General features: G+C 43.5%; 1 protein-coding gene across 2 annotated transcripts; it reads right to left on the reverse strand.

Annotated features, from left to right (window-relative positions):
* Positions 1 to 9,523: 9,523 nt before the first annotated feature.
* ATP5MC3 (ATP synthase membrane subunit c locus 3) lies at positions 9,524 to 12,244 on the reverse strand. 2 transcript variants are annotated; one of them, XM_080927814.1, is made up of 5 exons: positions 12,151 to 12,244; positions 11,863 to 11,968; positions 10,875 to 10,952; positions 10,264 to 10,457; positions 9,524 to 9,783 (listed from the first exon to the last, which is right to left on the reverse strand). In XM_080927814.1, exons 2-5 carry the CDS (start codon positions 11,899 to 11,901, stop codon positions 9,669 to 9,671), a joined length of 426 nt encoding a protein of 141 aa, XP_080783940.1. In that variant the 5' UTR covers positions 11,902 to 11,968; positions 12,151 to 12,244; the 3' UTR covers positions 9,524 to 9,668. The 2 variants fall into 2 exon arrangements, with proteins under 2 accessions (XP_080783940.1, XP_080783941.1); XM_080927815.1 differs by lacking the exon at positions 12,151 to 12,244 and adding an exon at positions 12,052 to 12,073.
* Between the last annotated feature and the right edge of the window lie 2,002 nt (positions 12,245 to 14,246).

A 14,246-nucleotide genomic window follows, 5' to 3' on the forward strand; every position in this document is an offset into this window, starting at 1 on the left:
CTCCAATTCACAGAGATCCGGCTCCCTCTGACTCCTGAGTGCTGGGATTAAAGGCCTGTGCCACTACCATCCAGTAACAATGATTTTTTTTAACACACACAAAGGAGCACAGTTAATGAGCAAAAGTAATATTTCTTAGGTACAAGAAGAGATTGGGGGAAACTCATTTCTGTCATGAAAGTGTTCTTTTACTGAATGTTATAAGAACCAACTATTGATGCTTTCAAACTTTGCAGTTGTCATGGAATGTGCTTTTGGGATGGGGCTATTTTAATCCGTTAGTCTGTTATCACTCATTTAAAAGTCTACTAAAAGGTATACATACACACATACACAGGAGGGGTGTTTACCTGATGAAACACTTTCTGTGTGTCTAGCTAGGCAGAACAGAATAGTCCAGTACCACTGTGTTTGACCAGTACAACCAACTTCCAGACCATGGGAAAAGCTTTCACGTTCTCATGGTATCAATGGACATCCTAACAGAGTGGATTAGCTTAGACTTTGCCAGTTGGGCCAAGTGGGATGTGGATGATGTGATGTAAAACGTATGGAGAAAGTGGGGGCAGGTCCCCTAGGCCAGTGTCTAAGGTGGCACAAAGACAGCCCGGTCTCTTCCATATCGTGACAGATTGTCTCTTCCGTCTTCTGACGGCCCAGGGGTTTCCTGCACTTTGCTGAAATGCTTATGTTTTAATTACCTCTTAGCATCTGTCTTCACCACGGAGGCGTCTATTCTGAACGTTCTAAGTACAGAGTCGTCCAAGAATGGTAGCTAATGTTGTATGACATCGTGAGGAAATTAAAGGGCTATGTTTCGTCGTCAAATCATACCAGTTCGCCTATGAGAGGAGCTCGGGAAAGTGGGCCTTCAGAGCTTTGTTTTTGTCCTTGACATAGTGTCTCCTCTCCCATCTGACCTCACAGCTGGAGGGATTGCCGTAGTCTACATTCTCAACTCAGCAATAAAAGGAGATGGGATTATTTCTAGCATACAAACCTTGGCCCTGATTCTTGGCAAAAATGTATACTTTTCTCTCCTGAGTGACATAAGGTGTCTCCTCGGAGATACTTAGGTAGTTTGCCTCTGGGAAGTTTGAATGCTGAGCAATAATAACGAATTTTCCAGCAATTAAGAAACCCGGCCAACCTTGTGTAGCTGTTTGAGAAAACAATTCCATTACCTGTCCTTTATGGTTTTCCATAAGTCTGTCTGTCTGTTAACCTAAGGCCTACAGAACACCAAAGCCATGGATTCCTTATGCCAGAAACTGAGGGAGGCCTCTCTGTCCCTACTGAACCACTTAGACCCTTAGACAACACACTGTTCATTCTAGGGGCCTTCTTACCTTGGACACAGCCTGTTAGGTCAACTGTCAATCAAATACTCCAGCTCTTTACTTGTAAAGCATCAAGCTTCCTGAGAATGAGCATTCTAGGCACCGCTCCGGGCTGAGACTGCATTTCTGGAGAAACTCCCTGTGGGGCAAGTGGTCAGAAGAACTGGTAGGGTTGAATGAACCCAAACCCAGTCAGTTGAGAATGGTAGGGTGTGGCCGACTCCCTGCCTAACTCTGTCTGCTCTGGAACAACACACCACACTGAGTACTTTGGTAATCAGTCAAGTAGCATACAAACCTGGAGTTCTCCATGATAATGAGGTATCTAGATAGGACCCAAGCACTCAGCCAATGAGCTTTCCTTCCTGACCATTCTTTCCCACAAATGGTATTAAATCTCTTAGTTCACCCCGAGTAGGATGTATGTATTATATCCACCATAAAATAAAGGTTTGGATAAGCGAAGAATGCTGGAGGAATCATCAAGGAATGCTGCAGGAGGGCTTCCTCTTCCAGTCTCTCTGCACTCTTGGCACTCACTCAGAATCCACCTGGGTTCCACCCCCATCCCAGGCTCTGCCTCCCACCCAGGAGAACAGGGACTGAAGTCCCCTCCCCCCACTGCAGATTGTGTTCTGTCCCCATGATCGGCATTGCTGGTGGCTCCAGGTACTCCAGGAGAAGGCAGACACGCAGCCCAGCAACTACCTTAATATGACTCTTGTATGGAAGGAAGCATACTGCATAAGTTATGATTTTAGTTTAGCTTTGTTTTTTAAGGCAAAGTCTCTGTAGTAGTTTGAATGAAAATGGCGCTCATAGGGAATGGCATTATTAGAAGGTATGGTATTGTTGAAAGGCGTGTCACTGGGGGTGGGCTTTGTCACTGGGGATGGGCTTTGAGGTTTCAGATGCTCAAGCCAGGTCAGGTCCAGTCCTCCCACTTCCCTCCCTCCTCCCCCTCAACTTGTTTCCATGAAGGTGCTCCCTCTCCACCTCAGTACCTTGGCTGATGATGATGTTCTTCCCATGAGGGTGCTGATCTTTCAGCTATTTCAGTCCTCTCTCTAGCTTTTACACTGGGTTCCCGTGTTTGGTCTGATGCAGATATAGAACTCTTAGCTACCTTTCCTGCACATTTCTACCTGCATGCCACCATACTTCCTGCCACAATGGTAACAGACTAAACTGTAAGCCAACCTCAACTACATGTTTCCTTTATAAGAGTTGCTATGGTCATAATGTTTCTTCACAGCAATAGAAGCCTTAACTAAGATACCCTCTCTCTATAGCTTGTTCTGAAACTCATTATCTGTACTAGACTAGCCTCAGACTGAGGATCTGCCTGCCTCTTCCTCTCAAGTGCTGGGGTTAAAGGTGTGCAACACCAGGTCTAATTTAAGTAGGATTCTTTTTCCCACTAAAATAACTTAAATAAAGTTAAGTACTGTGGTGCAAATGATATCATGCAATGTAACAAACTTGCCATTTTTATACATTTTCAGAAAGCTTGAAAGTAGTGGATACTTTAGGTATCTCTTGAGAAATGGGAAAACCCGCCAATTCTCTGCTAAATACAAGACTTGAGGGAATAATTTTAGTTGTCCAGAAGCCAAGAGACCCAGCCAATCTTGTGTAGCTGTTTAAGGATGCTGTTCTTGGGACTGAAATGTAAGAAATGGAATCACTATGGCTAGAAAGTCCCAAGATTGGGGAGTATACACAGATGAATGGTTGAAAGAATGTGACCTAGAGAGATAGGGTTACAAAATTTACAAAACTGAGTTGTACAGCATCTGAGGGAGCCAGCCAACCTTGTGTACTTCTCCATAGAGTTCTAAGCAAAATGTAAATGAAATGTCTACAAAGTTGCAAATGAAATATTTAAGTATGTTTCTCACAGACATTATATCAGTGGTTCTCTGCATTTTTTTGGTCTTTGAACACCTAATGATATACAACATAAATACCAGTTTTGAAAAACCAGATATTTTCCAGAAACTCTCGTTTTCTTGAGAGAGGGTTTCAGTGTGTATTCAAAGCTCACGGAGTTCTGCTTGCTTCTACTCACAGGCCACCACACCTGGCACATTTTCATGCTTCTAAGTTATTGTGCCACACTTAATTAGAGCCAGCAGGATCTTACAACTGCTTCCATGATGTCAATGTGACATATTTTGAAGTACATAATGAAAACTTGGTCTCACGAGGTAGGTGAAAAGATGCCCCAGAGGTCATCAGATCAGACCACACTTTGAGCATCACTGGGCTAGGAATGCATTTCAGTGCAGGGGGAAAATCTGTCTCCAGTGAATGAGTTGGCAACGTTGAAAGCTATGAAGTCTGAGCATGTTCTGGAGAGTACACCCAGTTGTACATGGAGTACAGCCATGTTGAGCTATCTGAAGCTTAACATGTCAATGCCATGTTTTTATAGCCGAATTTAACACTCCAAGTTTGGGGGTACTTTTTTTGTGTATGTCTTTGGTGATTATATGCCTGTCTTTCACTCAACAGAATGTGTGTGTGTGTGTGTGTGTGTGTGTGTGTGTGTGTGTGTGTGTGTGTGTGTGTGTAACAGAGGTTGGTTGGTGTCAGGTGTTTGTCTCTGTCATTCCATAACCAGTTCCCTGCCCGGATTACTCCCCACATCTGGCCCACCCAACTCAACATCTTTGTTCCTCTCTTTAAAAAACAAGCAAAACAAGAAAAGTCCACACAGAAACACAAAAGTGAAAACCTAAAAACCTAAGTTAAAAACCAATAAGGTTAAAAACCGCCCAAACAAAACTGTATGAGACTAATGGTGTGTGAAAACCATGTGTTAAACTGGGTGGGCATGGAGCGTATCCTGAAGTGTGGTTAATGTACCCAGTGTGTTTATGATAGACCACAACTGTAAGCCGAATAAACCCTTTCCTCTCCAAGTTGCTTTCGGTCATGGTTTTTATCACAGCAATAGAAACCAGACTAGAACAGGTCCTCATGGGTACACAGCAAACATTTGATTCACAGAACTATCTACATAACCGGTAACCACGCATTTGTGAAATCTAAGTCAACTTAAAAAAAAAGATTTATTTATTATATATAAGCACACTGTAGATGTCTTCAGACACACCAGAAGAGGACATCAGATATCATTACAGATGGTTGTGAGCCACCATGTGGTTGCTGGAATTTGAACTCAGGACCTCTGGAAGAGCAGGCAGTGCTCTTAACCGCTGAGCCACCTCTCCAGCCCCAGCTCTAAATTTCTTGATCAGCTTATAGCTCTTACTGAAATGCTTTTGAGCTGTTACAGTTTCTTCCCTTGTTCCTTCCCTTTAGTTTTACAGGTTGTTCAATGAAATAACACGTAAGCTCATTTTCTGTCCACATCTCCCTTGACTTTTTAGAAACGACTTCTTTATGTACTTTACCGTGCATTGGTGTTTTACCTGCATATATGTCTATGTGAGGGTGTCGCATCCCATGGAACTGGAGTGACAGTTTTGAGCAGTTATGTTAGTGCTAGGAATTTAACCCAGGTTTGGAAGAACAGCCAGTGCTTTTAACTGCTGACTTTTTGTTATTTATGTTGCTAGTGATCATCTTCTCTGCTCTTCAAACAGTTAACATTATTCCCAACACTGTTGCAATCACAAAAACTAGGATAATTAGGCTTGCTACAAATTTGTTACCAACCTCTGTAGTTATCTACCTGGAGTAGGTTTTGCTGCTTAAAAAAAAATTATGCTTGGTGTAATGCCACATGTCTTTAATCTCAGCATTTAGGAGGCAAAGGCAGGCATATTTCTGTGAATTTAAGGCCAGCCTTGGTATACCTAGTAAGTTCCGGGCCTGCCAGGCTACACATTCTGTATATGTATGTGTATATGTATGTGGCTCTATGCATGTGATTGCAGTACCCATAGAGACCAGAAGATGGCAGGCATTGGCTCTGGAGGCAGAGTTAGAAGCAGTTGTGATCATTTGGGAACTGGGAACTGTGCTTAGGTCTCCTCTGAAGGAACAGTAAGTTTCTCCCCCCCCCCGCCCCCCCAAAACAAGATGCTTTCAATATTTCTCACTGAAAAATAAAACGTCTATCTAAACCTGTGGTTCTCAACCTTCCTAATGCTATAACGCTTTAATACGTGTTATAGTGACCCTAACCATAAAATTGTTTTCATTGCTATTTCATAACAGTAATTTCTACTGTTATGAGTACTTATATTTATGTGATATAAATATCTGATCTGTGACCCCCTGTGAAGGGTTGTTCAGACCTTGCGAAGGGGTCGCAGCCTACATTTTAGAACCACTAATGTAAAGCTTGAAAAAGTATTTATGGGGTGGCTCAGTGGTTAAGAATAAGCCCTTCCAGAGGTCCTGAGTTCAATTCCCAGCAACCACATGGTGGCTCACAACCATCTGTAATGGGATCTGATGCCCCCTTCTGGTGTGTCTGAAGTCAGTGACAGTGTACTTATATACATTAAATAAATATTTTTAAAAAGAAAAGAAAAAGTACTCACTAGCTAGTGTCTCAGTTATTTTATCATTGACCGAGTTCTATAATAAAAGTCTTAGAAATGTCAATTCTAACACCCCTCTCTGTATTCAAAAATTTCATTTGACTAAAAGCTGTATTTTTTTCTTTTTTAGACAAAGTTGACCTATAATTCTTAGAGAGCTACCTGCCTGTCTCCCAGGTGTGAAAATTAAAAGTGCATTCCACTATGCTTAGCCCTTCACACTCAGTTTTTGTGCATTTAAAATAATATATTTTACACATTAAATATCTTCCCACATTTTCTTTGGACAGATCACTACTGGCCTCTAATTCAAGTCACGATGAGCTAACACTTGTAGAGAATTTTGACAGGCACTGAATGCTATTTGGGAGCAGTCAAAAGAAATTCAGCAGAGCAGATACCAAATGTGATGGTTTGTATGTGCTTGGCCCAGGGAGTGGCACTATTAGGAGGTGTGGCCTTGTTGGAGTATGTGTGTCACTGTGTGTGTGGACTTAGACCCTCACCCTAACTGTCTGGAAGTCAGGCTTCTCTTAGAGGCAGACAGATGAAGATGTAGAACTCTCAGTTCCTCCTGCACCATGCCTGCCTGGATGCTGCCATGTTCCAGCCTTGATAACACTGGACTGGACCTCTGAACCTGTAAGCCAGCCCCAATTAAATGTTGTCCTTATAAGAGTTGTCTTGGTCATGGTGTCTGTTCACAGCAGTGAACCCTAAGTAAGACACCAAGGAAGATATTAATGTGCTTTATTCTACTCTCTCTACTCCACCTTAACAATACGATTCCTGTAGATAAATGTCTATTAGCCATGACAATGAAGACATCAAAAATGCAAGTGGGTTTTCTTAGTGTCCCTATTAATAGTCACTGTATCAGTTCTCCCGTTGGCTGAGCAACACATTCTGAACTGAGCCATTTCTTAGACCCTGTGCTCTGAACTTTTATTCACAGCTTTTAGACACACTGTATCTGTCCCCTCTATACAGGATCAAGTCTACTTGTAAGATTCTATCACATATTTTAAATTATACAAAAATCAAAATTCTTTATTTCCCCAAATCAATTTCTCTTTGGCATCTCTAGCATAATCAGGCTGAAAATCCAAACATGTGTCCTGAAGTCAAGGGAATTATGAACTCAGATCCAGGTACTACCAAACAATGGCCAAATAATTTGGGAAATGAGCTGATTTTTCCTAACTTTGCAGACTTGTTTTGAGTGTTGGCAGTACACATATAATAGGAGTAATACTCAGTAGATAGGGAATAGACACCCTTCCCTTTCCTGACTGACCTTAGAGATCTAGGTTGGTCCCAATACTACTTTTGGAGATTTTCTTTGTAATTATTTTTAAAATTAAAAATTAATCTTATATTTATGGATTTTGCACCACATGTGTGCCTGGTATGGGTAAAAGTCAGAAGAGGGCTGGAATCCCCTGGAGTTATAGACAGTTGTGAGCCACCACATTGGGGCTGGGAAGACAGTCCTTTGCCACAGTAGTAAGTGCTCTCATTCACAAAGCCATCTCTCCAGTCCTTTGAAGATTCTTTGTAATTATCATGGCTCCCATCCTAGACTAAGGCCCCTGTGTCTAACAGTTTCTTTGGGGACTGCAACATTCCATCCTGTAGGGAGGTTTCTTAAGCAGGAAGGTAAACAGCTCTAACCTGCAGCGTGTTCTAGGCTCCCAGATTTGTGAGCAGTCACAGGTGCTGGGATAGACTTTGGTGATGTGGCTGTTTTTCCGTCATTTCTGCTCCTGTAAGTAACCCCTCAGCCATATACTTGTAAATAATCCCAATAAAACTCACTGGTTCATCAAGTTAGGGTTTGGTGGTATCCATACTTGTTCTGTCGTGGGCCCATAGCTAGCATGTGGATGTGTGTACATTTTCCCAGGAAAATTCTTGTCACAATAGCCTATTTATCACTGGCAGATCTGCTATGGTAACCACTGGTACTCCTGACTTCAAGCGGTTCCTCACTAGATCCTACCCCCTATACAGGGTGTGTCTGTGTAGTCTAGGTTGTTCTCAAACTCAATCTCTCAACTAGGCTGGCCTTGAACTTGAGATCCAAAGGCCTCTCCTTCCCAGGAGACTAAAAGCATACATAAGCACCGCCCCACCTTGGTCTCTTAACAATTCTAAACCACAGCTCCAAGTTTTGAATGACTGTCTGTGATCTCGTGATAAAAACTCATTTCTGCTAGTTTTCAGGTTTGGGTGCCAGCCTGCCTTTCACCTGCATCTCACACTATTTCCTGGTAAGGTTCTTGTCCTTGCTTTTCCATTTTCAGTCTTCAGTTGAGCTGTTCAGACAGTAGGAAATTCACTGTTCCAATTTTAGTCTACGGCTAGATAACAAGTTCCCCGCTAGTTCAAAGCTCATTTCATACTCAAACTGAGTTAATCACCAAACTTAATTGTAAAATACCTGTTTGCTATACTAACCATTTAAGAAATATACAATTTGACGATTTAATACAATTATAATCTTTTTCAGGCACCAATCACCCAAAATGAAACTCCACAACCAAGTCAGTCACTCACGGTCCCATGTTCCTAGAGTTCTTAGTCTCTACAAACTTACCTATTTCATACATACAAAATCACACACTAGGGGTCTTTTTTGGGCCTACTTCAGTGTTTTTCATTGTTTACAAGCTGAGAGACAGAGACTGAGGTAAACAAGCGCCTAGGAGCTGCAGATGGAAAAGCTTCTCACTGTGCTTCATGCAGCCATCCCTTCTCAGTTGGGAGGCAGAGGGCACTGAAGTAAACAGCCTATTTGTTCTAATTGTCTTCATCTTCAAATGAAAACTCCCAACATGTAACAACCCTCTCTTAGCATACATAGTGGGTCTCTTCCGTCCTAGGTTGCTCCTTCCCACCCTCCCACATTCTATCTTCTACCTCAAACTAGGAACTCAAGGTCAATCTAACGGCAGTTAATCTGCTAGGGCAAGACCGGCTGGTCTTTCTATGGTAGCACCCACTTTCTTCCTTTTAACAGGAAAAGTCTGAGCAAGAAAGCACCATGCAGTACTGGAGACAAACTTACTCAGCCATCATTCCTGAAACTTACACTATAAATGGCAGCAGCAGTGTTTCCGAGGATTAAAAAAATGTAGCCAATTTACCTTATTTTGGCAACTGCTGTTTAAAGTATTGTTAAAAATAAGAAACTAGCTGTCTGTTTGCCTGGGTTCCTTCTCAGACAGGTGATTACTTACTGTAGATACACATCTACTTAAAGTGAGGCTTAAAGAAACAGAAGTCCCATTCCCTCCCAGGACTGCTTCTTAGTCATGGCAGTGAGAGGGGCTGCCACATGCACTGGGAAGGTGACTGCTCTTATGTTTTTCTAACTCATGGTTAACTTTTAAAAACACAAAACTATTTTAATGTGGTTTGCATTAATGTTTCAAAGAAGCTCAAAGAATTAAAAATTTCCCCTTTACATTGAGAAACAAAAGCCCCATAAATTATAATCTGTGAAACACTACATTAGAAAATTTCCACAAAAATCATGTATAACACTTCTTTAAAATCAGGGTAACTACTGTACCTTCCTCTGACCTGGACAACCTTCTACCCCAACGTATCATCTTTATGATGACCAACACCTATATAAGTACAAATCACAGCAAAATGTAAAGTTTTCATCTTTAATGAAACAACTTTGGAAATAACACATACTTCCATGACACCAGCACTACAGTCTTCGGAGTCACAGCAAGATACACAGAATTACATCCGTAATTACTATCAATGCCAACATTTCAGGCAGTAATTTCTGTTACATGGCAAACAAGATCAAGAACGCAACCATCAAACAAAAGAGACCCATAGCTTCAGACAAGGCAAATCCCAGGATAGCGTATGAGAACAGCTGCTGCTTCAGTGAAGGGTTTCTAAAAGAGACAACACAGATGACTGTTACTTTGGAGTAACATTAATGTCAACACACTTATTTGGTAAACGGTAAAGACTCAGATACCTAGTATGGGGATCTTTGCAAACACAAGTTCTATGGAGGTGCTATGTCCTTTGCTTCTGTCTCTCGGATTATTTTACCCACCCATAATCATGTAGCATAAAGTTAGGGAGCTATCTTCATATGCACATATAAATGCTTAGTTTACACCCATTGAGAGGCCCTGACACCTATGATTCTCTGGACTCTCCTGACTAGCTGGAGTTATAGGCATGTGCCCTAGCCCTTGGCTCTACCTTTCTCATTTCTAAGTGACTAATGCACACACAGCTCACAAATATAATGCAAGACACACAACTGACACTTCATTCAAAGAGGCTAGCTTTATTTCATCACTTTCCAGTTTCCACTTATGGTTTCCACTATCTTTACCTTACCCTGGGACAGAAGTTATTACCTGGCATAGCCAATGATAAGACTGCCAAAGACTGTCCCAATACCAGCACCAGAACCAGCAACTCCTACTGTGGCAGCGCCTGCACCAATGAATTTGGCAGCAGTATCAATGTCTCTGCTGATTACACTGGTCTGAAACTCCCTTCGGATCAGCTGACACGCACCATTCTGGGCCCCATTAAACACTGTAGAGCCCTGGGAAGAGGAAATGAGGCAAAGGTCAATTCAGTAATCACACTGATTTTTAACTACCATAGTGCCAAACGGTAACTTTAAACAGTAGCTTGGAATGAATAATTGTATTGCACAATGGAAAAGAAAACCGAGAGCTCGGTATAATTCTTATCTTTGTAAGATAGTTAACAATGCCAATACCTCTTAGAATTGTAAAAAATTATGAAACAAAATGATAAATACACTTTTCATAAAATATTTATTTGCTAATTCAGGAGGTTGTGCAGGCCACCAAAGTTCCTCTCAGTGGCTCGCCTACATTATTTAATATAACTGGAAATAAACTACCTGGAGCTATCCATTAACACACCCCTTCAGGGTAACAACACTGTAAGACATATTTGGCAGTGTTTCCTAGTTTCTGTAATTACTACTCACCTCTCCAGTCCTAGTCTCTGGTCGGGATAACACTGATGCAGAAATTGGTCTATATGCTACTCTGGATCCAGCTCGGATCTATTAATGGAAAAGAAAGAATTTCACATATTAAGAATATAGATTAATCTTCAGTGACCTCTCGTAACTGTAAGTTCTAAAGGAGAAACCAGAAGAAAGAGATTTATTATCTGTGCAATTAGCTTGGTCATTTTGAACAAAGGAAGCCAATCTAAAACTTCAAGACGAACGTTCTATCTAATCTATTTGTAAACAAAAATCCTACAAACAGTTACAGAGTGACTATGTGTTGTGGAAGTTTCGGTAACTGCAGTGCTGTAACTCAAATAAGTTTATGCCGGCTCACGAGTGTCGATGTGAATGTGACCATTTAAAATACTCCAGCAGTTAATGGAGCCCGTACTGTTTCCAAAGCATTCTTAAATGCCCACTACTTTTAAATTTACAAGGACATCTGACAGTCTGGCTTCTCTGTCCTTGAGTGTCCACGACACTAAGGTCACGGGAAATCCCTTCAGAACCAGGACCCGATTCTCTAGGACAGATCCTTTAGATTCAGACTTCACTTAAAGCCTCCACAAGGCTAGCTTCCGAGCTCCGAACACCTTTCTCCGCCCACACAAGGAAGCAAAGTCCCTCCCTCCGCAGCGGCGAGTTTGACCTACAGACACGCATGGGAAATGCTGAAGGCAACTAGGCCTCGGCGGTCCCTTCCTAACTTCCCAGCACCCCGACCTTCGCGTCCACCCCAACTCCGTAGGGACCGGGAGGTGGGGGAGGGGCGAGCTCCACGAGCAAGGAGGCTGTGACCTACGCCCAGGCCTGACAGATAGGCCTCGGGGGAGACACATGGCCCGGAACTGTCTGCAGGCCCCAGGTTTGGGAGGGAGGGAGGAGAGGACATTGGGACAAGGGTGAAGGAGAGTCCGTCCCTCGGCGTGTACGCTGGGCCGAGGCCCGGGCTACGCACCAGAGCAGGGGTGCGGGCGAGCTTGGCGCAGGCAAACATCTTTCTTCCTGGCGGAGCGGCGTGGATATAGGTGACAGGCGACGTGGGCTCCTCTCCCGCTTCCTCTCTGGGGAGCGAAAAGAGGCTTAAGGTCGTGTCCCCCAGGGGCCTGCCCTTCCCACCCCCGGCCCCGAGGGACCCCGTGCAGACCGTCGGCGTGGCCGCGTGCCCGGGAGGCGCAAGCCCGGTGGACAGGGCCTGGAGACCCGCTCCGCCCCGGCCCCGCGCCCTCCGTGTACCTCCGCTTACCTCCCGAGGCGGCGGCGGCGGCAGAGGTCGAAGCAGTGGGGCTGGGCGCGCAAGCGCGGTGCGGCTCTTATCCGCGCCGCAGCACCCGGATGGAGAAGGCGGGGGAAGACGCTCAAGGTCACTTTGTAACAACTTTATTGGTAACCCGCAGTGGGAGACAGTGACAGGCCCTTGCTAACGGCCTGACAGCCAGAGACGTGAACAGGAGCTCTCTGAACGCTACTCCTGGCCACTGTTCGTGCCACTAACCGTGAAGATAATGTTTTGATGTTTGTTGCTTTTGCGGACCGAGCCTCTCTCCTTGCACGTGCCAGAGCTGCAAGCCGGCCCTGTCTTCACTTTTATTTCAGACAGGGTGAGTAGCTCAGGCAGGCCTTGAACTCAGTAAGTTAGGGGGGTCTTGATCGTCCAGTTTTAGCCTTCCAAGTAGCTAGCTAGGATTATAGGTCTTCACCACCAGGCCCTGCGGGATTATTTCTTTATAAGAACCTTAATATATATTTAAGACGGCAAATCTTTTCTCAGAAAGAAGACCTGACTAGAAGTCTTGGGACGAACAAATGAGGGTTCAAGATCTTTGCAACTCTGTAAAACAGGCTAGCCTCCAACTCACAGAAATCCTCCTGCCTCTGTCTTCCAAGTGCTGCGATCAAAGCCATGTGCCACCGTGCTCTGCTGCCTTCCACCATTATAATTGGAAGAATTAAGAGGTTATAATGTATCATAACTTTGGACTAAAAGGTGCCTGAATATTTTTCAGAATCTATTCAGCACCCAGTTCTGGTGACTTTGCACAAACCAGACAAGTACAGAAATGTCTCAGATAAATGGCTGTTGTTCAACTTCTGGTTTTATTATAGATTTAAAAAATATATTTTTTTGAGATAATATAATTGCATAGGTTCCCCTCTGTCTTAGGGTTTTATTGCTGTGAAGAGACCCCACGGCCACGGCAACTCTTATAAGGAAAAAACATTTAGTTGGGGCTGGCTCACAGTTTCAGAGGGTCAGTCCTTTATCATCTCAGGAACATGGTGGTGTGCAGGCAGGCATGGTGCTGGAGACAGAGCTGAGAATGGCTGAAGGAAGGAGTCAGGCAGCAGGAAGAGACCGTGAGCCACACTACTCCTACCTTAAGCTTCTGAGACCTCAAAGCCTGCACCCCCCCCTCCAGTGACACACTTCCTCTAAGGCCAAACTTCCTAAAAGTGCCACTCTCTGTGGGCTCATGGGGACCATTTACTATTAAAACACCACTCCCTCCCATTTCCTCCCTCCAAACTCTCCTACACACTCAACTTCCTGTCTTTTCAAACCCACGTCCTCTTTTTCTTTAGTTTTATATACATACTTAGTTGTACATGTATGTAATATTTCTGAAAGTAAAAATATAACTTTCTAGGTGTGTTTTAATCACAGTATTTTCCACGGCCTCTCTCCAGCCTCAGAAGACCACCACTGTTCTGTTTTTGTGAACTTGACCACTGTAGGGCCTTCATCGAACTCATGCATTATTTGTCTCATTGTAACTCAGCTGCTCTTTCTTTCATTTTCTTTACATTTATTTACTTATTATTTACTTATTATGTGAGGGCAGGCCTGTGTGTACATATGCATATGCCACAGTGTGCATGTGTGAAGGTCAGATAACAATTTTAGGGAGTCAGTGCTCTGTTCCCATCATGTGGATCCCAGGGATTAAATTTAGGTCTGCAGATGTAGGGCCAAACAAGCACCTTGACCCACTGAGCTATCTCACAGCATACTTATGCCTTTCTTTTCATTATTTATCTATTTTATGTATATGAGCACACTTTGGCTGTCTTCAGACACACCAGAAGAGGGCATGGGATCTCATTACAGATGGTTGTGAGCCACCATGTGGTTGCTGGGAGTTGAACTCAGGATCTTTAGAAGAACAGACAGTGCTCTCAACCACAGAGCCATTTCTCCAGCCTCATTTTGTGTGTGTGTGTGTGTGTGTGTGTGTGTGTGTTTTGAGACAGGGTTTCTTTGTGCAGGCTTGACTGTCCTAGAACTCACTTTGTAGCCCAGGTTGGCCTCAAACTCACAGAGATCCTCCTGCCTCTGCTTCC

This window comes from Micromys minutus (genome assembly GCF_963924665.1).
Source record: "Micromys minutus genome assembly, chromosome: 13".
Lineage (NCBI taxonomy): Eukaryota > Metazoa > Chordata > Mammalia > Rodentia > Muridae > Micromys > Micromys minutus.

Excerpts from the sequence above, each read along its gene's own strand:
- ATP5MC3 (XM_080927814.1), bottom strand. The coding sequence starts at position 11,901 with ATGTTTGCCTGCGCCAAGCTCGCCCGCACCCCTGCTCTG. Across the intron at positions 10,953-11,862 it reads TCGCCCGCACCCCTGCTCTG|ATCCGAGCTGGATCCAGAGT; the intron begins GTGCGTAGCCCG and ends TTCCATTAATAG. Across the intron at positions 10,458-10,874 it reads CAGAGACTAGGACTGGAGAG|GGCTCTACAGTGTTTAATGG; the intron begins GTGAGTAGTAAT and ends TCCTCTTCCCAG.